The 27,205-nt window shown below is 43.2% G+C and overlaps 1 protein-coding gene across 2 annotated transcripts in view; it reads left to right on the forward strand.

Moving 5' to 3' along the window:
- The window catches only part of LOC147727632 (phospholipid-transporting ATPase ABCA1-like), a 2,839,360-nt gene that overhangs the window by 550,344 nt on the left and 2,261,811 nt on the right, over positions 1-27,205 (forward strand). For both annotated transcript variants that reach the window (XM_086961649.1, XM_086961650.1), the window contains exon 7: positions 16,784-16,981. In XM_086961649.1, coding sequence (XP_086817775.1) covers positions 16,784-16,981 — 198 coding nt within the window. The remainder of the gene's footprint in view (positions 1-16,783; positions 16,982-27,205) is intronic.

Below are 27,205 nucleotides of genomic sequence, written 5' to 3' on the forward strand. Positions count from 1 at the left end.
ACAGTTACATGCTGGCCTTTAGGAACCAGACTCGGCGCTTCAGAGATCTTGCTCAGGCAAATCTGGAGGCCAGCCAGGAAGAGATGAAGCGGTGGTACGACCGGAATGCCACTCTGGTCGAACTTCAGCCTGGTCAGGAAGTTTGGGTCATGTCCCTTGTGGAACCTTGTGCGCTCAAGGACAGGTGGACTGGACCGTTTAAGGTTGTGGAGAAGAAGAGCGATGTCACCTACTTGGTGGACTTGAAATTTCCCAGGAACCCCTTGAGGGTCCTGCATGTCAACCGTTTGAAGCCCCACTTAGAAAGGTCCGAAGTTGGCATGCTCCTAGCTACAGATGCTGGAATGGAGGAGGAGAGTGAGCCTCTTCCTGACCTCCTGTATGCAAAAGAGCAAGATGGGTCAGTGGATGGTGTTGTCCTCTCTGACACACTGACCCTTGAGCAGCAGCAAGATTGTCGCCAACTGTTGGGACAATTCCCTGATCTGTTTTCCTTGATTCCTGGTGTCACTCATTGGTGTGTCCATGATGTGGACACCGGGGACAGCACTCTTGTGAAGCACAAGGCTTACAGGGTGACTGACAAGGTCAGAGCATACATTAAGGAGGAGGTCCCCAAAATGTTTGCCTTAGGGGTGGTTGAGTCCTCTAGCAGTCCTTGGGCCAGCCCAGTGGTCTTGGTCCCGAAGGCTGCAGCACCTGGTGCTTCACCAGAACTTCGGTTCTGTGTGGATTACTGAGGACTAAATTCAGTCACCAAGACTGACGCCCACCCCATCCCCAGAGCTGATGAGCTCATAGATCGGTTGGGGGCTGCACGGTACCTTAGCACGTTTGATCTAACATCTGGGTACTGGCAGATCGCCTTAACTGATGGGGCAAAAGAGAGGTCAGCATTCTCCACACCAGATGGGCTATACCAGTTCCGGGTGATGCCCTTTGGGATGAAGAATGCCCCTGCCACCTTCCAGAGGTTGGTCAACCAGGTCTTGGCTGGACTGGAGGATTTCAGTGCCGCCTACCTGGACGACATTGCAGTGTTCAGCGCCAGCTGGGAGGAACACTTGCGCCACCTCCAGGAAGTGTTGTTGGCCCTGCGCAGAGCAGGCCTCACAATCAAAGCCAGTAAGTGCCAGATTGGGCAGGGTTCTGTGGTGTACTTGGGGCACCAAGTAGGAAGCGGCAAGTGGTGGCCCCCCTGCAACCCAAGATTGATACCATCCTGGCTTGGGCACCGCCCAAAACCCAAACTCAGGTGGGAGCCTTCTTAGGTCTCACGGGTTACTACAGGAGGTTTGTCAAGGATTATGGTAACATTGTGCACCCCTTGACTTCGCTGACTTCCAGGAAGCAGCCACGAAATGTGATCTGGACTGACGCCTGTCAAACGGCCTTTGACACCCTGAAAGCTGCAATGTGCACAGCACCTATACTCCAGGCACCCGACTTTTCTAAAGAATTTGTTGTCCAGATGGACGCTTCAGAGCATGGCGTGGGGGCTGTTCTAGCTCAGGTGAATGAAGAGGGCCGAGACTTACCTGTAGCCTTCATCAGCAGGAGGTTACTTCCCAGGGAAACAAGGTGGAGTGCAGTAGAGCGAGAAGCATTTGCTGTGGTCTGGACGCTGAAGAAGCTAAGACCCTACCTGTTTGAGACTCACTTCCGGGTTCAGACAGACCACAGGCCCCTCAGATGGTTGATGCAGATGAGGGGTGAGAATCCAAAACTGTTGAGGTGGTCCATTTCCCTACAGGGGATGGACTTTACGGTGGAACACCGCCCTGGTACAGATCACGCCAATGCTGATGGTCTGACCAGATTTTTCCACCTTAGTGACGAGGACTCCCTAGGTCAAGGGTAGTTCTCCCCACATTTCAGCTGGAGGGGACACGTGTTAGACATGACATCATTGGCTTGAGTCTCTCCTCCATTTTTTCTGTTTGCCTCCTCTGTTTAAGATGTTTTTGCTGGTATACTGCTTTGGGCACTGTGCCACTGCTGATCAGTGCCACAGTGCAAGTGCTCCCTATGTTAAATTACTGTATTGATTGAATTCCATGTTTGGCTTATTTGGTTTACTGTCAGTCCCTAGTCTAGTGCCCCAGGAGTGCCAGGGCTTGTAAATACAAATGCTGCTCGTGGGCTTGCAGCACCCGTTGTGCCACCCACAAGAGCGGCCTAGTAAAAATGTGTCTACAGGTCTGCCATTGCTAGACCTACGTACTGTCTGGTACTGTCACGCTGACTGCGCAAGTACACCTACTTGCCAGTCCCTAAACCTTCCCTTAACTTCGTGTTAGTCACCCCTATGGTAGGCCCACGGGCAGGGTGCATTGTAAGTATAAGGTAGGACAGGCCTGACCAAGTTGGCGTGTCCTAATAGTGAATTACAGCCATATTTGTTTTTCACTATTGCGAGGTAACCTGCTCTCCATTAGTTAGAATGGGCTGCCAGGATTATTAATGCCATAATCCTAGCTGGCTCGGGGAGCATGGTGCAATGTCGAGTTTGGTATCCCTGAACTCGGGGTTTGATTACGCATCCGTTGGTTTGGATGGTTTTTGGACTCTGGGTTTGAAAATAGCACTTTTAGAAAGTGGCTATTTTCTTGTCTAACTATTTCTGGTTTCTGCTGGTTTGGTGTGTGTGTGTGACAGGAGCTGGGTGGCTCCAGAGATCTGATGAGTCAGTGTGGGATGAGTGGAACATTTGCATTGAGAGTAGGGGGAGAGTAGCTTCTGATAGCCTGCCCTGCCTGATACAATGCTGACTTCACCTCCTGCCAGGCGACTGAATGCTCTGTGCCTGCCATGGACGATCCTTGCCCCACCTCCTACCAGGATGCCAATAGCTCTGCTCCTGCCAGTGACAATGCTGGCTCCACCTCCTGCTGGGCGCTTGAGGGCCCAGCCCTGCTCAGTGAATAGGCCAGGTGCCTCTGCCTGGCTACACCCACAACAGACCCAGGATGTTGGGAAATTCCCCTGCATGGACAAAGGGATCAAAGCCAAAAAGGGGTATAAGAGAAGGACCCCTGAACCAAGAATTTAGATCACTTCTGACAAGGAACCCTGAAACCAAGGACAAGAAGCCTGCTGATCCAAGGACTTGCCTACCCCTTCTGCCAGGGTGCTGTTTGCTGGGGGGAATCCTGCATTGCCTCTTTATTTTTGCCAAGGAACCAGGAGAGAGGAACTGTGTGTGTACTCTCAAACTTTGCTAAGAAAATCTCCCAGGGCTGGAAGAGTGCCAGCCTCCCGTTGAAGTCACAGGGCTAAAGGACTTCATCTGCTTAAAGTGCTGTTTGCTGGAACCTGTGAATCCAGCACCTCTGAAAGAATCCAGCAATCTCGACGCCAACGGACGCCGCCGAATCCAGCTCGACATTGTGAGTGTCCCGCTTCCTCGACGCCGGCCGCCGGGCCCGATCGACGCCAGCAGCAACGCCAGTGAGTAGTGAGTTCGGCTCCAGCTCCAAGTGACCTCGTGTCTGCACCGCTGCTGATCGCATCGACTTTGAGTCCTCTCGACGCCGTGAGCGCTGCTCACTCTTGCAACATCATCATCGACATCGACGACGACGCCGTATCCTGCTTCGCCTCATGAGCGCTGCTCCTGCCTGACATCTGTTGACGCCGCTGCAGGTCGCCCAGACTCCGAGGCCGGATCGACGCCGGAGACGCGACGCCGGACATCTCGACGCCGCTGATCATCGTGTGCTTCACCTTTCCAAGGTACTGTGTTGTGGGGGTCTGCTCGACTCCGGGCTCGACGTAGAGCTCCTCGCGGTCGATGCCGAACCCTTTGGATTAACTTTGCCTCGACGTCGTGTGACTGCTGTGTGGGTTACATTGTTGCCAAGAACTGTGTTGTAAAGAAGAAGAGTTGCTTTTGATACTAAAGACTTTGTGCTAAGAAGAAACCACATTTGAACTATTATTTTCCCTTCCAAGAGTATTTATTAAGACTGTGGTATATTTTTGTCGTTATTTGGTCTTGTGCTAAGCCTTATATAAAAATCCTTATTTTTATAATACTACTTTGTCGTGTCCATTTGTAGTGTATTCACTTTATTACTGTATGTGGTCATACATGCTTAACACACAGCCTCTGAGATAAGCCTGTCTGCTCTGCCAAGCTACCAAGGGGGTGAGCAGGGGTTATCAAAGGGTGTGATCCCCTTGCCCTGACTAGAAAAGGTGAGTCCCTATTTGTCAGAAGTACACACCTCTGCCAACTAGAGACAGCCGGTTCTAACAGAAAGGATATAGGAGCATGCTAGCAAAAGGAGCAATAAGCCACCTTGTGGTATATAGCAAAGTACAACGAAAGTCTCAGTGAACGCAAAAATCTGTGTAATGGTAACCTCCCCGTGACTGAATCGTGTAAGAGGTCCTCTGATGTGTCAAAAAAGCCAAGTGCTCTTAAATACATAATGTGCATGTGGTCATCACAACTTGAAGTGAATTTCTACCTTTCACCATGTTGAGAAAATGGTGTGATCAAACGATGTAACTTCCACCGTAATGGATGTCCTGTGTAAATCATGACAGTTTCAGTAAGTGAAAAACACTGTGTCTCAACACACTGTACCGAGTGCAATTAACCAACCATACCTTAGTCATTGCTGCTTTCATTGATAATGAAAACCGGTTTGATAAAAACAAAAGAAATCTGTGGACAAGAAACCAAATATAAAACACTAAACCCAATGATCACAATGCCTCAAAATGGTGCCTGTTCCAAAAATACCCGCTTACCAATTCTCAGTGTAAATAACTTGTTCGTTGTTCTGTGTCAAAACCAAACGCGATTGAAGAATCTGTGAGGAAAAAGTATGCTATTAGTCCTCGTTAGCAAGCAAAGCCACACCTTAATCTTCAACCGCCAAAAGGTTTTCTGTTTACCATTCCTGAATGCATTATGGACAACAAACAATTCACCCTGCTTCCTCTGTGCAACTCGGCTGTACCGCCATCTAAGTTTAAATCCAGTACGCGACGTCTGCAGCGTCCTCTATCTTTCGCGCATGCTCAATATGATCCGTCCTTACACTTTAAGTGTCAAAGACGCACAAGGTTCTCAGCTCTACGCGCATGCACAGTAGCTTCCGAGGAAGTCCTTGTCAATGCATCAAGTTAAGGGAAACTTTATTGAGAACATAGTAAACATCCGAGGACGGCGCCTCAAATTAAATAAAAGGTTAAAACCTCTGATGTAACCAGGTGTCAAACGGGGAGGTGACCGCCTGAAATAAAACAGTATGCTGACCGAAATCAAAACGACCAGATGAAGACAAATAAACAGAAATGGAAATAAACAATTTCCCAAGCGTCAGATAATGCCACACTGGCAGTGATTAAAAGCATATATAAACAACAAAAACTTTAAGGAGGGCCGGAGGGATGTTTGCAGACCAGCCTAGGTTGTATCCCTCAAAAAACTACATGTACAACATACAAACCTAGGGGTCTAAAAAAGAGGGTATTAGAGAACCTCTTAATAAATTATCTTAATGTTTGTATTAATACAACAAGGTAAAGTCAGGACTAACTGATTATCAAATGGGACATGAAATGCCAACAAAGGACCACCAGTGATTGTAGAGGAATTTCATTTAGGATTCCCATCAAAAATTCTCGTGATGATCAATATTATCACTTGGTTATCCTTAAGGGTCTTATGTCTCTAGATCATTGAGACCTTGATCGTACCCTTTATCCAACCGGGATTCCGACCCACAATCACTTTAGGACCAAGTGACTCTGATCTGATGGGATCAAGTGCAGTGCAACAAAATAAATAAAGTGGTGAATATATTAAAATAGGATAGAGAGACCACAGAAAGCTTTATTGAGAGGGTCCTCTTCCTGTTAAAACCAAGAACAGTGCAATAATATATGTATCTGCAGTTCAACCAAATACCTGCATGGGGGCCAACATGTTTCAACCTAAATGGAAAAGGGACCCTAGGCTTTCTTCAGGGCCTCTGTTCTAACTTATATATGCTACTGTGTGTAATATAAAAATGTGTAGAATTGATAAAGAAAAATTAATAAAGAATTTGAGTGAAGTTGCTAAACAGTCAAAAGGATATAGTTTTCCATCATCTGCTAATACTCCACAGGTCACGTGGTGTGTGAAACATCTATAACAACAAACACACGATGGACACATTGTTAGAAACATGATTGTCCCAGAACATCTGTCCCGTCACTTTCAAAACAAGGACAGTGTCTACTCACCCAGTGTGCTCGGGGGAACACACCTCACCTCTCCTGGAGCTGGCTCTGGAAATGTGAGACCCCGCTCTGTGAATGCAAAACATCCTGGACTTAAATACATCAGAGAGAACAACCCTGTCCTGCACTGTCCTGTATATAAATGTAAGCCCAGACTGGCATCGTCTTGCATTCTGGAGTAAAACTAGCCTCCCTCATCCTATCTAAGCATGGGCGAATTTTGCGAATCTCGCGTTCACGAATTTTGCGGATTTGCGAACTCGCAATCCGCAAAATCCGCGAATTCTCGCGAATTTGCTGATTTTTTTTTTTTGTGTTCGCACGGGTTTCTGCCAGCTCACGAGGGTTTTGTACAATTTCGCAAACGCGAACTTACCTGTCGGGTTGCAAGTTTTGCGAACTTGTTGTTTCTACGTGTCCAGCCTGTTTGGGACACTCTTCTTCATCACTGCCACTCTCTGTCACCACTGCCACTCTCTGACTACTCATGCCACCCTCTGGCCCACCCATGCCACCCTCTGTTTCATCACAGCACCCTCTGGTTGTCCAGTCAGTGTACATTATTGTGGCAAAGCAAAGCACACCTTCCCTGCCTCAAGTGACCTGAATTAATTTGGGGCTGATTAATGTGTCACAGAATATTTTTTTAGCTGGCACCTGCTTCCTTAGTGCTTCCTGATTAGTGATCTTTTGCACTTGCTAAGTGCTTTCATTGTTGCTAAATTAGTTACAACACCCGCCCTGCCCCAACTGACAATAATGAATTAGGGGCTGATTAATGGATTTGAACTTCCAGCCTGGCTCCTGCTTGTCTCCCTTAGCTGTAATTCAGGACCTTTGTGGCATATGTGTAACTATTCTGAGGTTCAGAGCAGGGTCACATAATAGTTGCAACTGGCAACTGAACTCTGGAGGGGCCCCTCAGGAAGCACTACAGGAAATGGCTACTAATGATGAGCCTGAACTTTTGAACCTGGTAAGTAGTTTCAGTTTTGCTAAGATCGTATTTCTGCAATTTAGCGCTTATTCGCGGGGCGCGAAGTTGTACTGGGAAGCCGCGAACTCACGCGAACAGTGCGAGCAAGCCATAAAATCCGCTGCTCGCGGATTTGCGGATTTTGCGGGAGATTCGCAAATCTCGCGGATTGCGAATTTACCGAAAATTTGCAAAATCCGCGAGCAAAACGGATTTTTCGCCCATGCTTAATCCTATCCACCAAAAACTAAAACTTCTTTGGCCCGCTACCATCCCTCTGGTAGTAGTATATCGCCAGGCAATGATGTATTACGGTGCTGCACAAATTACCTTTGGAAGACGGTATATTTGTTTAACAGAGACTCCTAGCTCAGTCATCATTGCTGGATTTAGTAGCCTGAAAGTTACAATTAAGTCTAAAAAGATTAATTAGCAGGAACATAAGAGCAATGCCTACCCGTCCGTCGTTGCCTCAAGCCGGTTCCGAGTCAGGGGGAGGCAACGAACGGGACAGGAAAAGCTCATTTCAAGCACAAATGATTGGCCCACTAACTAATCAGAGGAGGGTTAATCATGATGCGCCGGTTTTCAAATAGCAAATCGATAACCACACTCACAAAGTACAACAGGGGGAACCTCTTAAAACAAGAGCTTACTAATGTTTGTAGTATCTCTCTTCATTACGCCGAACTCCATCTAGCAACAAACTCCAAGTTGCGTGTTCTCGCGAGAATCGAATATGGGACTACAAAATGATGTCATCGTGTAGTCCCGGGTAGTTTAAAGCTTGCGAAGTTTTAGAAAAGACCACAAGGAACCTATTCAGCAATGAACCAGTGTGAAAAAGCGCACGGAGAAGGTTTTAAAAGCAAGACTTCTGCCTTTATAGTTGGAGAATTTAATGAAAATATCGGCAGTCGAAAAACGAGTGCGTATTCTTGCGAGACCAGACTGAAACTACCAAATTACATCATCCATTCAGTTTGCGTAGTTCTTACAATGGTGTGTCAAGAATGGACAGTTTCTTAGAGGAAAATTCAAAGCTTTATTCACCTCCAACCAGAACTGGACAAACACAGCTCCATAAGATAAATTAGAAATGCTGCAAGGTGATAGCCGACAGCTGGGGGCTGAATTGGAACAATTATATGTACTAAGCGGTATTGAGAAATTACTTGTTATCATCTCATATGTAGTGGACATAATGCAGTCCTACTGTTGTCAATACCACTAATAGTAAAATTAGCTATTGGAGGCTAAACCATGGTATTTCATAATTTAACCCTCGACTGTCTGTCTGCAATTCATATACCTATTTCTGTTCTTTTTTTAACAGAAATTTGGATGCATCACTTGTATGGGAGGGAATGAATGGTTTCTCAAGAACCGTCCACGTGAAATCTGATTCCCCATGATTATGCTGTATGAAGTGTTTTGTCAGCTTAGAGACATTCTTTTTGCACCGAAAAGTGCTTTTATATTCCAGCATTCGCATCCGGACCTTTCTGGTCGTCATTCCCACATATCACTCATTTCATGGGCATGTCAGTAGGTAAATGAGATGGGAACTATTGCAATTCGTTAATTGTCTTAGTTCCCAAGGTCTGGTAGTGCCAATGTCAATCTTAGTCGTTTTTGATGTCTGTGAACACATGGAACATCCACCACAAGGGTGGTGTCCCGTGGCCGCTGGTGAATCCCACTCTTTGGGTCAGGTATGAACTAGACGGTCACGCAAATTGTGTGACCGCTTGAAAGCAAACAATGGATATTCAATTTTGTCATTGCTACAATTCAATACCCTCCAATGTCGTCTGATTATTTTCTGAATATCATTGGACTTAGTGTTGAATGTGCTAACAAACGTGAGGCGATCCAGGGGTGGTTTAACAGTTGGAGGATCGAGCAATGCTTCACGACTATTGTTAGTCGCTCTCTTGAAGGATCGTCTAACCAATTTAGCCGTCTGGCTATCAATTGGCTAGAGAGATTAGCTGCATGTTTCGCAAAAGTATCAGATGTGGAACAGTTCCGCCGTACTCGGAGGAACTGTCTGAAGGGTAAGTTATCACGTAATAACTTAGGGTGTTGGCTCTCATAAAGGAGGAGTGAGTTCCTCGCCATGGGCTTACGGAAGAGTTCACTTTCTAGACCTGTGGGAGTAGTGTAAATATAAAGATCCAGGAAGGCAATCCTTTCTTTGCTAGTCTCCATGGTGAAACGTAAGAATCTATTTGAGTGTTCAACCACTTATGAAAGCAGAGACCAGAGTCCAGGTCGCTTCTCCACACGACCAGAATATCATCAATATATCGCTTCCACCATTTGATGGATGCGAAAAAAGGATTCATAGCTGTAAGTACAGTCTTCTGTTCAAAATTGTGAACATATAGATTTGCTAGGGATGGAGCAAAAATACTGCCCATGCTGGTCCTTGAAGTCTGGAGGTAGATGGTATCCTCATATCGAAAGTAGTTATCCTTCATGGCAATTTTAGCTAAGGTCATTATGAAAGGGACTGGAGTGATGGAATCAAGGTCACAAGAGAACAACAGAGAACGATAGAAGTGTTAGATGTGTAAAATTTGATGAAGATGATAGTTGGGAGCAAGATAAGATGTACATTCTGAAGAATACAACAATGCTGAAGCAAAAATTCAAATTGCATCATAAAACGTCAGTCATGCTGAAGGATAGTGACATTCCTCGAAATGTCCTGCATGCATTACCCATAGGTCATAAAAAGCATAGCATCTCATAATGGTCATTAAGGCCTCTTGGAATAATCGTGTCGAAGTATTTAATCCAAAATGTTTCGCGTTGAGCTAACATGGTGTTCATGTTGCTGTGATGTGATATGTTTTCCAAAATGGTGAATCTTATTTGTGGAATGGAATGTGATACATCTAACCAATGTGCTGCTAAACATAAGTGTCGATTCTTATTGCGTATCATACTTTTATACTCTATGATATGGGTTTTAATTTTGCTTGAAGTCCTGCCCACGTGGAGGAGTCCGCATGGGCAGCGTATAGCATATATGACTCCTTCCGTGTTGCAGTCCGAAGTATGTTGCAACTTTATTGTTTTTCCCGTATGAGGATGGTGAAAAATATTTCCAGAGATAACGTTTCCACACTGATCACAATTGAAGCATTTTCTCATGCCTTTGTATCCAGTTATTTATGTAGGTTTGGGTTTCAAGAGTTCTCTCAGATTTGTAGACTAGGTGTGTGCAAAGAGCGGTTTGTCTGTGAATATTTCCCGAAAATCTGGCTCCTGTTCCACAATTTTCCATCGCTTTCTAATGATCTTTTTGATTTTAATTGCTTCCACAGAATTTTTCAGCACAAACACTTCACGTTTGGTTTGGATTTTAGGTTTATTGATCAGCAAAGTCCACAATGGACATAGCCTTTTCCAGAATCTCAGGGGGATATCCCCGTCAACAGTATCCTTCTGCTTGATCTTGAATTAAAATATTGGCTTCATTCGTATTCGAGGAAATCCTATTGATTCGAATGAATTGAGAACCTGGAAGGTGCCTTTTCAGTGAAACCAGATGAAAACTTGAGAAATGTAAAGCATTGTTTTGTCAGGGGTTTACGGTAAACCGATGTTTCTAAAGCTGTTGTTGTAGTCCTGATTTCAATATCCAAAAATGGAATCTTGTGAGGCTGGATGTTATGTGTAAATTGAATGCGGGGGTTTTGAGAATTGAGTTGTAAAATGTTCTCCTCAAGTGTTGCTCGACTGCCTTGCCATATGATCAAGATGTCATTGATGTATCTCATGTACAATAATACATCTCTTTGCCACTGCACATTATTTAAGATGTGTTTGTCTTCAAAAGATGCCATGTAGGTGTTTGCGTATGATGGAGCACCAGGAAAGCCCATGGAAGTTCCAGTTTGTTGTAGAAAGAATTTACCAGCCCGAGTGAAGTAGCTGTGATATAATGAAAATCGAAGTAGTTCCAATAAAAATATTCTGCTGTTCTGTTCAAGTGAACTGTTAAGTATTCGCCATTCTACTGCTTCAATCCCCTCACCGTGAGGGATTGAGGTGTATAGTGCCACCATGTCTATTGTACAGAGCAAGGTGTTCGCATTGAGTAGATGTTTAATACTATTCAATTTATTCAGGCAATCTGCGGTGTCTTTTACATAGGAGCTCCATGTCTGGACCAGTGGTTGAAGATGAAAGTCAATGTATAGACCAATAGGTTTGTGTATAGTACTGCATCCCGCAACAATGGGGCAGAAGGGTGGATTGGTTGCTTTTTTATGCATCTTGGGTAACATGTATAAATGGGGTATTTGCGGATTTGAAGATTGTAAAAAACGTTTAGTGGTATCATTTATCCATCCCATATCATGTGCATGATTGAGTATGTATTCCAAGATAAATATGAACTCTTTTGTAGGATCAGATTGTAACTGGATGTAGGTCTGTGAATCCAGTACACGTTCATTGACTTTCAAATCATAAAATTCTTTATCGATGACCACAATGGCTCCTCCCTTGTCTGGCGATTGAAATATAAGAGTGGTGACTGTGCTCAAAGCTCTTAGTATTTTTTGTTCCCACGTGGTTAGATTCTTGTGTTTTGGATGTTGGTACTGGATATTCTGATGTCTTTTCTGACTAGTAGTTCAAAAGTGTCTAGAGTTTTATGTGAAATTGGCGCCATAAAACTGCTTTTTAGTCGAAATCTGTCCTGTGTCTGGGATGACGTTTGAAAATTGGGACATGAATGAAAGAACCACCTCAATCGTGGTTTGCGCATGAACTTAAATAGTGAGATCTCAGATTCCAAAGCAATGGAAGTATCTGAAAGAATAAAAGACATTCCTTTACTCAAAACTTTTGTTTCTTAAGACATCAAGAGCTTGTGTGAGATGTTCATCACTAAGTTACAGTCTTCTTTACATTCTGCAGTGGTCTGGATGATTCTGTGGCTTTTTTTTTCCTTTTCCACGTCTTGTCCGTTGCCTCCTGGGGGATCTCCTTTGTCTGGTGGATAGTTTGTAGACCATCCTTCCTCTAAAAAAGATTGTTTGTTGCTAGTTGATGGTCCTTCACCCACTTGAGTTCTTGAGATATGCGCCTGCATAGTCGGTGTAGGGGGTCTTCCGAAGATGTTGTGTCCCGTTTGCTGTAAAATCTTCTCTGGGCATTTGCTTCTGCTCATGTATATATTTCATCGGGTTTGTAATTGATGGTGTCTCGTTTGAATTTGCGCAATTTGTGATCATTCACTTCCTTTGTATGTTGGTCGAGTTTGGAATTATTAACGTTCAAAGTTTTAGTCCAGTCTTCTGTTGTCATGTGATTGGAAATTTCTTCTTTTAGTATGTCAATCTCAGTTGCAAGTTCACAGAGGATTGTTGATAGCTCTTCAATATTCAAAAGGGTGAGAGCCAGTGAAGATTTGTTCAAAATGCCATACAAACGTGCCATGAAGGTTTTATTGAATTTAAAAAGCATGGGTTTAAGGGCTAACCAGAGTCCCCTGGGTATCCTTTTCACCTTATGATATTCTATGAGTGTTGTTGCATGTAGACGTTGGTTTATTTCTTTTCGCATTGTGTACTCGATTTGACGTAACAATTGGTGAACTGTTCCAGGGGTGAATGTTCTTGCTTCCTGTATAAGTGAATAAATGCTTTCTGCATTTTCTGATGAGTAGACTTTGATGTCCGCTTTCACTTTTATTTAATTTGAGGCGCAGTCCTCGGATGTTTACAGTGTTCTCAATAAATTTGCCCTTAACTTGATGCATTGACAAGGACTTCCTAGGAAGCTTCTGAGCATGCTCGTAGAGCTGAGAACCTTGTGCGTCATTGACACTTAAAGTGTAAGGACGGATCATGTTGAAGATAGAGGACGCTGCAGATGTTGTGTACTGGATTTAAACTTAGATGGTGGGCGGAAAAGTGGCGGACGGTCTTTCTGTCTGCCGCTTTTCCGAACAGGTCGCCTTGCGGCCGGGGACGGAAAAGGTTCAATATGGTGGCGGTGTCTGTTTGACACCACCAGACATATTATGATGGGCCCAATCTGATACCTTGCCGCCACGGAAAGGCAGGCGGTCTTCACTATGGGGGCCCCCTGCGGGCCCCCGGAGTGAAGGCGAGGTGGGGGGTTGCACACGGGGGGTACCTGTGGTACCCCCTAGCATTTGCATATACAAAGCGGCAGGCACTGCGAGGTGCCTTCCGCTTTTTGTATGCAAATGCATATATGCATTTTTAGCATTGTGGCGGTCGGTGCTGTGAGCACCACCCGCCACAATGTTAAAAATGCTGGATGCGCCTGCCACTGTGGCGGGTGCATCCTAATGCCACCCACGGGACCCCCGCCCTTATGGCGGGCGGTCCCATTGTCTGATAGGATCCCACCATCCTAATGACCCCCTTAGTTTTCAATTAATAGTATTTGTTTAATTGATAATTAATTATGGTACATGTGCAATTACATTTTTATTCAGATTATAGATATGGGTTGTTGGTTTTGTAGGAGTATTAAGTTTGAAGTAAATGCATTTTAAGTGATTTATCAATATTCTTTTAATTAATATTAATTATTAACTTGATAATTAATAATGGTAATTGTGTAAAGAACATGTCTGTTGAATTCTAACAGTATGTTGTGCAGGAGTATGTTTTGGTAAGTACATTAATTATAATTAATTAATAATTTAATTTTAATGAATGATTATTAGTTTGTTTATAAATATTTATATTATGGTGTCAATAATTTCCAAGTTAAGTTTCAGGTGCAGGTTGTTAGCTTTCTGGGGTTGTAGGGTGGGAAGTAACTAAATTAAATGTATGTAATACATATTTGTGTTAATAAATAATTTCTAAATACTTTTTTTATTTGTATGAAAATTACTTTCGAATTTTATTTATAATAATATCTGTAGGTATTTGCGATATGTATTTAACATTGTAATATCTTATTTTTCACATTAAATATATTTCTCTTTTTTTTCAACATATATAAATATATATATATATATTCTTTTTTAAATAATGGTATTTTGTTCAAGATATTTAGGAAATGTTTTATGTTGCACTGACTGCAGTAGGACTAGTAAATTTTACCCCTCTGCAATTCAACAGTTTTTTTACTGTTGTACTCACTGGAGCGGGAATAGTAAATATGACCCCTCTGCAATCCAACACCTTCCCTACTATTACGCTGATTGGAGATGGAATAGTACATTTTACCCCTCTGCAATCCTTCACTTTCCCTACTGTTGTACTGACGGGAGTGGGCATAGTACATTTTACTGGTGTGCTATCCAGCACTTTCCCTATTGTTGTACTGACTGGAGTGGTAATAGTAAGTTTTACCCCTCCGATGTCCAGCACTTTCCCTATTGTTGTACTGACTGGAGTGGGAATAGTAAATTTGACCCCTCCACAATTCAACACTTCCTCTGCTGTTGCCCTGATTGTAGTGGGAATAGTATATTTGATCCTTCCACAATTCAACACTTTCTCTACTGTTGCCGTGATTGTGGTGGGAATAGTAAATTTTACCCCTCCACAATCCAACACTTTCCCTACTGTTGATGTCCGCTTTCACTTTTATTTAATTTGAGGCGCAGTCCTCGGATGTTTACAGTGTTCTCAATAAATTTGCCCTTAACTTGATGCATTGACAAGGACTTCCTAGGAAGCTTCTGAGCATGCGCGTAGAGCTGAGAACCTTGTGCGTCATTGACACTTAAAGTGTAAGGACGGATCATGTTGAAGATAGAGGACGCTGCAGATGTTGTGTACTGGATTTAAACTTAGATGGTGGGCGGAAAAGCGGCGGACGGTCTTTCTGTCTGCCGCTTTTCCGAACAGGTCGCCTTGCGGCCGGGGACGGAAAAGGTTCAATATGGTGGCGGTGTCTGTTTGACACCACCAGACATATTATGATGGGCCCAATCTGATACCTTGCCGCCACGGAAAGGCAGGCGGTCTTCACTATGGGGGCCCCCTGCGGGCCCCCGGAGTGAAGGCGAGGTGGGGGGTTGCACACGGGGGGGTACCTGTGCCGTATTTAACATTCTGCGGCACATTCCTGTCCTTCCCTTAGCACTGGAACTTTTGCCTGCCTAGTGCAATGCAGACACCCTTGCATCATGTTAGAAGGGTGCCTGCATTGTAGGCAGGATTGTTTTTGTCTAGTAAGTGCCTCCTGCCTGCACACAAAAAAATCCTGAGAGGCATTTTCATCTTTGAATGTGTGCTGCAGATGCAGCACACATACAAAGAGGAAAAACTGGGAGAAGTAACGATTTTTCTCGTTGTTGCACCTCACCTAAGGAGGAGTAGCATTTTGCAGCATTTAAAGATAAATCTGGGAATGCACCACAATCCATGGGTGGATGTGTGGGAACTATGGAATGCCTCCCTGCCACAGAGTAACGCTTTGGGTTACACATTGATTGCCTTTATCAAGCAATGAAGGGCCAAGCAAGGTGGCCTTGCGGGGCTTGATACATCTCACTTTGGTTTTGTGATGCCATTACACCCCCTTGCGTGGTGCAAGAGCAACACAATACCTTGTTAAATATGCCCTGAAGTATCCATGAACCATACGGATGAATGGAGAAAGTTGACTCACTTTTTATGGTCTCCTTGCTGTCACATTCTTCTGTGATGCAGAATAAATACTTATTGCACAAATAAATTGCAGAGCACAGTGGATGCCCTTTAATGACAAAATTAATCTTTTTTTCAGTTCAATTCAACAATCATTATCTCTGTATGATTCACTACTTCATCCAAAGGACTCCATAAACTGACAATCTGCTAGGGTATAGACTTCCCTAGACTGCTGTGTGTCGACATCGAGGAGGCTCTGCCGCTCATTTCTTTACATATCTTATTTGTTATCAATAAAGACTTAAACAGTTTAACCAAAAGTGGAAGAATTCATTTTTGGTTTGATCTAGTGGTAGCAATTATTCTCTGTTCATTGATGACCCCACCATGTCCTTCTTAAGGAAAGCACATTTCATCCATAGCCCTGAACTGGTTTTAGAACCCTCAAATGCCACCTTAATGTCTATTCCAATTTTTTTCCCGATATTACTCGTTCTTGTGTACATAAAATCTGCAATCAGAGCACGAGATTTCAGAATGGCAATCATTTTTGGTGGCTTTACACTCGCAGTGGAAGACAGCAAAATTCATTTTATGCTCGGTGACCAAATTCCTCTGGGTCCAAGTGTCTGAAGCCCAGTATTCTCTCTGGCCGGGGACAGAAGGTAAAATTTGCTCAGAAAAGCATGCAACCATCTCATGTAAACTCTAAAGATCAGTCATTAGACTATACATTATGAACTGTCCCTGCTCAGCAAGAATTTCATACCAACTGAGACATCTATCAAATGGATATATTTGGAGGAAACAAGTTATTTGTAAAAAATATCTATCAAAAATTCTCAATTACAAATTGACTAATTTAGGTGGTAAGGAAAATTGTGCTAGATGCGTGATTAGCATACCGCATGCGTATTAAATAAAATTAAGAATTGTTTTATTTTTCTTGCAGGTTTTAATGTCTACCATCAATATGTCACTAAAAGACATTTTCTGCAACACCTCAGAGCTAGCAACCTATGTTAAATTCAACTCATCAGAAGATCAAGCCATATTTCAAAACCTTAGTTGTTCTCTTCCATCAGAGAAAACCAAGATGGCCGCTCAGGTCTTTATGAATAATGTTGACAGTCTAAAGCTCCTCATGGCTGTGAGTATAAACATTTATGAATTGTGTTTTTTTTTTACAAATCAGTTCACTAAAATCTTTCAGTTTAATGATGTGACGATGCTCTTTGTACAGTTTAACCGTGAAACCCGAATTGCACTCTGCCATTAAGAAGGGTTAAGAATTAATGCAAGTATTATTGCACCTGTAATTCAGAATAATTGTTTGAACTGCGTTGTGTTCACCAAAAACCCTGAAGCTTAAATTGCAAACTAAACAGTATTTATTCTACTCTTTAAATGCCTCAAAACTGTGAGGTAACTTGACATAATCTGTCTGGACAGAGAGTAGGTATAAGGCAATGGACCCCAATGGCAAGAATGGCAGATTTGCATTTGATGAAATGTAGCACACGGCAGTTCAGTACAAAAGCACAGAACTAAAAGTCAATAGCATTGCAGTGGTCTTGGATGTGTCATTGGTGAATGTTTGTGTTTGGATGACCCACTGATTGTCCTATTGACATGTATGTAGAAAGAGAGTTTTTTGTTTTGCACTTAACTATGGTGCCGTTTGCCAATCTTCATGACATTTCCCCCCCAAAAAGTTAATCATCCTCAACTCCTTCCTTGCTTTGGGCTAGCAAAGGGCCAGGAAAAAGGGGTGTTCCCAAAGCACTTATTTCCCCATACATTTTCTGTAGGACAAATTAGAAAAAGATGCAGTGTTAGACCTAGCATCCTTGGTGTGGTTTCCTCTGACTTTTTGGCTTCTGACCTCCTGTTTGTTTGGCTGACTTCATTTTTGCTGGCTTTAGGATTCTGGACAATTTACCCCTGCTAACCAGTGTTAAAGTGCATATGCTCTGCACTAAAAAAAACATGGTAAGATTGGCTTAGCCATAATTGCCATATTAAATGTACTTATAATACCCTGGTAGAGTGCACTATGTGTGCACAGGGCCTGCAAATTAAATTGTACTAGTGGGACCTGCAGCACTGATTATGCAACCCAGTAAGTAGCCCTTTAAGCACGACTCAGGCCTGCCACTGCAGATGCTGGGTGCGCAGTTTTAAGCTGTCATAATAACCTATCAAGTTAATCTACTTGCCAGGCCCAAACATTCCCTTTTATTACACATAAGTCAATGCTAAGATGGGCCCCAAGCAACACTATAGGCAGGGTGCAGGGTATTTAAAAGATAGGAGATGTACATCTAAGTTTTACACATCCTGGCTTTGAAAAACTGCTAACACTACTGCAGGGCCTATCTATCCAAAAGTTACAATTGAGAGTGCCTTTAAAGAACTTTTAAGTGTAACTTCCATTTGGGAAAAGATAGAGATTTGGATTTTGGTGTCTCTGGATTGACAATTTAAAAGCAACATCTTATGGTAAAGTCAGAATTTAAATTGAAAGTCTGAAAATACCACTTTAGAGAGTTTTCATTTTCTTACTTGAATCATTCTGTGCCTCTGCCTGTCTCTGTATACACGTTTTGGTTGGGTGACAGCTGGGTTATGTGCATTCCCTCTAGACAGTCACACAAAGAGAGCTGGGGTGTGACATTTGTATCCTGATGGCCCATCACCAAGCTGATGGGCCTTCCTGAGATACATTGGGAGGAAAGGGCTGACACTTGTACCTGAATAGGGCTGTGTCCATCACCACACAAATAGGGGCATAGTCCCCCTGTAGTGACTCTCTAGCCAGGCCAGGAAAGGCAGGGACCTTTTAATCGTGAAAGGACTTTTTGATGTCTCCCCCTCTTCAAATGCACATTTGGGTATATGAACTGGACCCCTGCCACCACCAGTTCAGAACTTTGATGGAACCAAGGGCATTCTGCCTGAAAGAAGAGCTGCTGTTCTGCAGGAGGGACTGCTACTTTGCTAACTGCTTTGGTGTATTGGCCTGCTGCCTGCTGATTGCTGTGCTGTTGTCGGGACTGCCACTTTGCTACCTGCTCTGCGATGTTGCCTTGCTGCCTGCTGCTTCTTACCTGGGAGTGAGATGGACTGGACCTGCTCTCCACATCCTTGAACCCAAGTTTTTTTCCAAGGACTTTCTGGCTTGCCCATTGCATTCTGAATTCTCATGGACACAAAAGACTTCCCGCAACTCTGCTCCTGTTGTTGGACTCTGCCATCTTATTCTAATTAATTACCAATCAATTAATTAACATATATAATAATTATAATTATATTACTTCCCACCCTATTCCCCTATAAACTCACAACCCGATACAGAATAAATTACACAATAATTAAATAACATAAAATTAATTACTTAAAATAAATTACAAAAATATATACACTTTTCACACATATACTAACATAATAAACACTTTAAAAAATCGATATTATTAAAAATTTGATATTTTTAATAAACTATATTATGTACTTCGATATTTTGACTGTCTATATTTTTAAAATCGATATTACATTACTTACCTTCAAAACGATATTTTTGATGTCTATATTCTGTCCATTCGATATTTTGTCCATTCCATATTTTGGACTCAATATTTTGGTTTGTCTATATTTTTGAACCGATATTTAGCCCATTTACCGGTAGGTTATAGCTAGTAGAGCAGAAATCTGGCATACAAATAAAGAATACTTACTATCAATGACACCCTGGATATTACTACGACAGTGCTATAGGATGCCCTCAATGACACAATAAAAATATATTTATTAGACCTGGCTGCAGTGACCAGAAAGGAACAGGGCTCTAGCACAAAGTAGACTAGAATCAGAACTGAAGGAATAAGAAGACACACATAAATGTTCTGGACCCAGAAAGGAAGACTAATGTTTATGAAAGTTAAAATTGTAATACTTTTATCCAAGATCCTTAAAGAAAAAAAGAAACATGGACAAGGATTGTGACACACACATAGGTAATAGCCAGCCAGAGGGAAGTACATGGTGACCTCCATATCATGAACTGACCCTTTGTTAACTATTAAAATAAGAGCAATGTTTAAAGGTCTCCGACTTGACCAACTCACAAATTGTTTGCCCCTAGTCTAGTGCCCAAGTTGACAAAGATATTTCAATGTATGCGGTTCCCAGGCCGAGTGACAGCCATTATGGCAGAATGGGATGTGTTAGCCCTCCTAAGTCAGGCAGCGACCCATTGAAAACCTTATAGGTCTACCATGCAGGTCAACGCTGACAATAAAGTATAGATAAAAATCCTACCTGACAAATTGACTTATACACACCCTGAACTGATACATGATCATTAATCTGAATTTGAAAGGGATTGCCAGGTCCTAACTAACACCAGCTCACCTTTTCAAAAAGTCCACCAGAAAAAGATTGAGCACGGATTTAATCACACTTCATTGCAGAAAATTCTTCTCAAATAGTTAGTGATCCTTTATTAGGGACTCAATGCAATGGCTTAGCCTAAGGTTACAGTCTGTGTGGTTCAGAAGAAATGGCTAAATTTGACTGATTTCCACTCAACTGGTCACATTAGCTACAGAACCCCTAACTGTGACCATGGAAAACTCCACACATATCAAAGGCATGCCTTTCAGAGAAGAGCATTGCATATTGCAGTTTGTGATTGACTTGATGTTTCTGGCAAAGGACCTTCCTGAGCCCTTGCCCGCAAAATCAACCATACTGAAAGAAAGTGGAGACATAGCTAGTATAACAGCAATGCATAAACGCCTTCCTTAATGCCCTTGAGTTTAGATAGACATAATTCTTTTAAGCATATGGCGTTACACATAACTTGTTGGCTGTATGCAATTTAAAGAACCAATATAGCTACACTAATTGGGGTTATTGAGGAAGACATTAGCTGGACATACTTGTCAATATTTTGGATGGGCAGGAGAAAAACTAGCACTCTTCCAAGGCTGCCTTACTGCTCTCCCAACCTACATATAAAACTCTGCATTCATACAATTGCAGAGACATGTGCCGGACTTTCTGTGCCAAGGGAATCTGACAAAGCTTCTCAGCCAAGCTGCTCAAGTCACTAACAGCTTAGGTTTACCTAATATAAAGGACTGCTATAAGGAAACCCAATTATGAATAGCAGCGAAATAGGCACACAGACACTTCAACAAACGATGACTGCATATGGAAAGACTAATAGTGGGGAGGGCCCTCTGATACATCATATGGTTTCCCAAAGATTAAGACCACCAAGACTCTATTATAACCAGATAGCACACACTTTTCTTGAGGTATGGAACCCAATAGTGTAGGTAGAACATCTAATGACATATTTCTCACTTGATACACTGGTACATTTAACATGCAGCTATTTCTCCACCTAATGAAGGTAAAGCCTAACAACATTAGTGGGAGAGGAACTGCAGGAACATTGTTAACCTTTTCAAGAAAGCAGATTACAGAACCTGAAAACCACAAGACTTCATAAAATGTATCCATTCCTTCCTTTCCAACAAACTTTATTTCGGTCAATATAGACTATAAAAAGTACAAGATAAAAAACAATTTGCATTGATAAAAATATATATCATAGAAAAATACAAGTAAAACACACATATGGAATTTTAAATTTGGAGGCATTAAAATAAATCATAGTAAGCACAGGAAGGGGAAATAGCTGGGTCAAGGCCTACACCCGGTCCTCATCCAGCTTACAATGTCAATTGCCCTGTGTAAAGCCACTAGGGCAATAGACAGTACATATACATATACAGTCTTATCAGTACATATTTACAAATCATCACTAATCTTAGTTGCTAAAACATAGAAAAAAAGTTATAAAAGATTGAACAAGTTAAAATGAAGGGAGGCTACATGCACTAAGGGCTTTTTAACAATGTGGCGACATGTTTATTAACCTCCTATGGGTGTGCCACATTGAATTTAAAAAACGGGATACGGCAAAGACAATGGGTGGGTGAGAGTCATATTTCAAGACTCTAAACGCCGCCTTATAGTGCATGATCCTAAGTTCCTACAGAGTGTGATGAGCCCGCGCAGTTTGGCTAATTTATAGCCAGTACTAAAAAAAGAAGACATAGAGCTCTGACTCATCCCCACAGTTGCATGCTGGGCAGCTGAGTGGAGTGCCCTTAGACCATTTATTGGTAAAAGCATGAAGCGGCAAAGACCCTAGTCTGAAGTGGATAAATATTTCCTTGCAGAGGTGGGTTTAATGTCACCCAGAAAGGTCTCGGTCCGATACTCGTCTTTGACTCTTAAGAAGTCAACTGTCAGCTGTCCTAAGGTTGAGTTCCCTGGACATCAACTATCTTGACCAGCCTGTAAGCTTTTACTAATTATGAATGTGAAGTTATCGGACACGATTCTTCAGGGTTGCTCCATAGGCTAAGTTTACCCAATTTGCAATATAGGTCCTTAACATACATAGGCTAAAGTATTTTGGTCTAATTCCTAAGTCCAGGCATAGGGTGATAAGGAGAGTGCTGATAGGAAGGCCTAGCATTTGTCTCATGAAGTTGTTCTATGTTTTGGTCAGTCTATCAGAGGGACAATGACCCCATAATTTAGCCCCATACAATGTAGCACCCCTAGATTGCACCCTGTATATCTCCACTATAGGGCCAGCTGGTTTGTGACAGAAGTTCCTATACATTTTTGCAATTCCCCCCGCAATTTGAACTAATTTATGGCTTGCATTAGCCAATTGTGGGCCCCACTCAAATGTTTCTGACAGAGTAATCCCTAGTTAGTCAAAACCCTACACCCTTTCAAGCAAGGTACCATTTAGGGAGGGGTTCGGGCAGGAGGTTTTGGCTGAATTGAAGACCATAAATTTGGTCTTCAGTGTGTTTATCTCTAACCCCCTGTTTTTGCAGAAGATGGCAAAGCTATCAAGGACCCTCTGGATTCCCATGGGAGACTTTGAGAGCAACAATGTGTCATCTGCAAACATCATTGCTGGGACCTTAGTAAGTCCCAGCTTTGGGGAATCATTGTTCTCAACCTGATTAAGATGGGCAACCAAAGCATTGATAAAAAGGCAAAACAGGGTAGGGGCAAGCACGCAGCCCTGCCTTACTCCTCTATTTACTGGGAAGCGATAGGTTAGTTCACCAGACTTCCCATATCTCACTTGAGCGAAGTTACCCATGTGTAGTCTCATAAGCAAACTCAAGAGGTAGGCAGGAATTCCCAGATCTTTAAGTACAGTCCACAGCTTTTCTCTGGGGACAAAATCAAAGGCTGTCTTCAGATCTGCAAAAATTAAATAGAGACTGCCACCCTCTATTAACACTGTTTTTGAGTAGATTACTTGAAGTCTGAAGATTCGGTCGATGGTAGAGATGTTTTCTCTAAATCTGGCTTGAAGTGGGCTCAGAATTTTGTGCTCCTCAATCCACACGTGCATGCGGTCAAGGAGGATTCTAGCAAACTGTTTCTGTGTAACATCGATCAAACTAATCGGCCTGTAGTTGGTAGGCAGAAGGGGTGAACCCTTTTTAAAAACTGGAAAGATTTCTGCTCCAGCCCAGGTTTCCAGGATCACCATGCCTCTCATAATTGCATTAAATATTGCCCATAGATAGGGGCCCCATATTTCTGGTTCTGACTGGAATAAATCTCCTGGTAAATTCTTCACTCCCGTAGCTTTTCCGAGGGGAAGGTTTCTCATGGCCTTTAGAACTTCTGTCAGGGTAATCCCATGGGACTTTTCATAAATGGTCCCAGGGGATAATAAAGATGTTTCATCCATTGGGGGTTGAACATCCTCTGTGGTGTAGAGGGCCTGAAAGTAGGTCTTCCATGCAGCCACTGCAATTTTCGGCACCATGGCTGATTTCCCTTCACAACTGCCTGTACAGACTATTGCCCAGAACACCTTCATGTCCCTGTTAGGGCACTTTTGAGGGCCTCCCATCTTTCCAATTCCCAGCTCCTCTTTGCTCGTTGGATGTTAACTCGGTAGATCACTCTCATTTGTTTGATTGATTGCCTGTCCTTCAGTTTGATAGCTTCCAACAGGGCTCATTTAGCCTTTCAGCAGGAATCATTGAACCAAGTTTGTTTAGCCCCCTTTTTCACCTCAGCAGATGCCCTGGGATATAATATGTTGGTCAAATTGGATGTCAATTATGCCAGCAAAGTCGCTATTCTATTGTTATTATGGAAAAAATACATTGTCAGCAGCCTCCCCCAATTCTGATAAAGACAAAATTATTACAGAATACAGTGTGGCAAGCTTGTCGGGTGATTCTGCAATTGTTCCCCACCTTAGTCTCCTTCTGTTATTAAAGAGTGTTAAGGTGCTAGGTGCGGGGTGCCATTGCTCATTGGGTTTATTAGATCCGGGAGCTCAATTTCCATGGTCAAGGCATTGTGATCGCTGTCCTGTAGCGGCAGAACAGTGAAGTCAACAACCCTTTGCCAAAGCCTAATCTCGACTAAAATATAATCCAACAAGGAGGATTGGCCCATTCTGTTAAAGGTTACCTTCCCTGGTCTGTCTGATTTGGCCGGTCATTACACGCTCTTAGTGAGTGAGTCAGTGTGACAGAATAAATCTAGAGTATAAGCTGGGACCAAGTCATAATCTGTGAGATTTGAGGGTCAGGAATTAGCCAGAACAGATTCTCCTCAATTGGGATTGTGTCAGTGGAATTAGCAAGGGGCTCAAATTGACAATTAAAATCACCCCCAATGACCAGCCTTATGTTCATAGGAATTGAGTCAATAAACGTGTTCAGTTGGTCAAAAGTCAGAGATTCGCGACCAAGGATTACAGGAGTAGAGATTAATAAAGACTATTTTCAAGCTTGTGGGAAAGGTGAGCACTGTGCTCTGGATGTCACTAGAAAAGGTATTCAGCTATTCGAGAGAGAGAAAATGTATCCAAATCAGAGAGGTTTAGATATTATCAACTCAGGCACTCAGTAATTCAACTGTGTTAACGAAGCAAGAGGACCTAAACAATAAATGCAAATTGAGGTAGTCTTGATGCTCCTCACGGGCACCGGAAGACTGGTTTCACCCCTCTATAAAATTGCACTAAAGTCTAAAACTGTGATCAGGTGAAAATACTTGTCCAGTTGGGAAGAAATAGTAGGCACATACATACTGGAAGAATCATGGGGAGAGCTGTGCCTAAATCCAGTGAGGCACAACATGTTGACTCCCCGCAAAGAATCGTCTATAAAAATATAGATGGTCTAGTACCTAACTACAGATAACTGAATAAAATGTACTCTTTAATTACTGGAAATTCTGTACAAATTTAGAAGTCTTCACCACTTGTTTGACTTTACTTGAAGGAGGTCCTTTCTGCCATAAAGTATGGGTTAGTGCTAGACCTGGCACCATTGGCGTGGGTATCCCTTCCATTTTTGCTGTTGCCTCATGTATTTTTTCTGGTGTTAGATGCTTTGGGCACTCTGCCACTGCTATTCAGTGCCACAGTGCAAGTGCTCCCTATTGTAAATTGATGTATTAGTCAGTGGTTCCTATGTTTGGCTATTAGGTTTACTGGTCAGACCGTAGTCTAGTGCACTGAGTGTGCCCAGGGCATGTAAATCCAAATGCTGCTAGTGGGCCTGCAGCACTGGTTGTGCCACCCACAGAAGCAACCTTGTAAAATGTGTCTAAGGTCTGCCATTGCAGAGCCTGCCTGCAGTCTGGTACTCTCATGCTGACTGGGCAAGTGCACCCACCTGCCAGTCCCTAAACCTTCCCTTTTCTTCATATCAGTCACCCCTATGACAGGCCCAAGGGCAGGGTGCATTGTAAGTATAAAGTAGTACATGCCCTTGTGTGTGTGGCAGGTCCAAATATTGAATTACAGCCATTTTCGTTTTCATTATTGCAAGGCTACCTGTTCTCCATAGGTCAGAATGGGCTGTTAAAATTATTACATTTTTTAATCCTAACTGACTCGGAGAACATGGTAGAAATTCGAGTTTAGTATGCCTGATAAAATACATCTTTTAGTGAAGTTGGTTTTAACATTCTGTGTTTGCAAATACCACTTTTAGAAAATTTGTTTTTGCTTGTCTAACCTTTCAAGCCTGCCTCTGCTAGGTTGTGTATTCCTTTGTCTGGTTTTTTGAGTGACAGGGCTGGGGAATTCCAAGAGACAGGATGAGTCAGCCCAGTGGTGAATAGAGAGATCTGCATCTAGATGGGAGGGAGGAGTTTAACCTGAATCTTGAATAGAGCTGTGCCTGCCTTCCACAATGCTGGCTCCACCTCATTGGGAGCAGCTGATGTCTCTGTCCTGCACACTGAAAGAAGAGAAGGAGTCCAGTAAACAAAGTGCTCCAGGACTGTACTTGCCTTCCACAATGCTGGCTCCGCCTCTTGTGGGGCTTCTGATGTTTCTGCCCTGCACTGTGAAAGGAAAGGAGAAGTCTGGTAAGCAGAGTGCTTCAGAACAAAGGCTCCTCTCCCCTCAGAGAACAAAGGATTTGGGGGTATAAATATTAGGACCCTGATCCCATGAAATTAGATCACTTTGGACTACAAATATAAACCTTTACTGAGGAGAGGAACCTGAAGAAACCAAGGAGAGACTATCCCTAAGCTGAAGTGCTGCTTGGGGGATTGGCCTGCAGTGGTCGCCTTACTGCCAAAGGAAGAAGAAAGGAACTTTGTGTACTTTGCTTTCAACTTGTGAAGGATCTCCAAGGGCTTCGAAAAGAGCTTGCCTCCTGCTGAAGTCTCAGGGACAACAGACTTCAACCCCCAGCTCCCCAGAGTTCTTTTGGAAGTGCCTGCTGCTGTTTTGGACCTTCTGAGGAACTGCGTGTCGCAAGGAGCTGGAAGCGCGTTGCAACAAGATCGATGCGTGTCGCCGTCGCTGCTGCTGCCATTGAACTTCTGAACAAGGGTATTGCCGCTGGAGTTGCCGCACTGCACCGCATCAAGAGAAGCGTGCCGTAACAAAGAGGAAGCGTGTCACCGTCGCTGCTGCCTGCAATCGCATTTCTGAACAAGGGTGTCGCTGCTGGAGTTGTCGCACTGCACCGCATGGAGAGAAGAGTCCTGCAACGAGGTAGAAGCGTGTCGACGTTGCTGGGCCTGCCGTCGCACTTCTGAACAACGGTATCGCCGCTGGAACTGTCGCATTGCACTGCATCAAGGAAAGCGCCTTGCATCCCAGAGAAGCGCGTAGCAGTCGGAGCTGCTGCCGTTGCATTGCTGAACAAGGATGTTGCCGCTGTAGTTGTTGCATTGCGCATCTTGGGAAAAGAGTGTCGGAGTTGGAGCTGTTGCCTTCGCTCTTCTGAACAAGGGTGTTGCCCCTGCAGTCCACGAATCGAACCGAGAA

The sequence above is a fragment of the Lissotriton vulgaris genome, chromosome 3_1 (genome assembly GCF_964263255.1).
Source record: "Lissotriton vulgaris chromosome 3_1, aLisVul1.2, whole genome shotgun sequence".
Lineage (NCBI taxonomy): Eukaryota > Metazoa > Chordata > Amphibia > Caudata > Salamandridae > Lissotriton > Lissotriton vulgaris.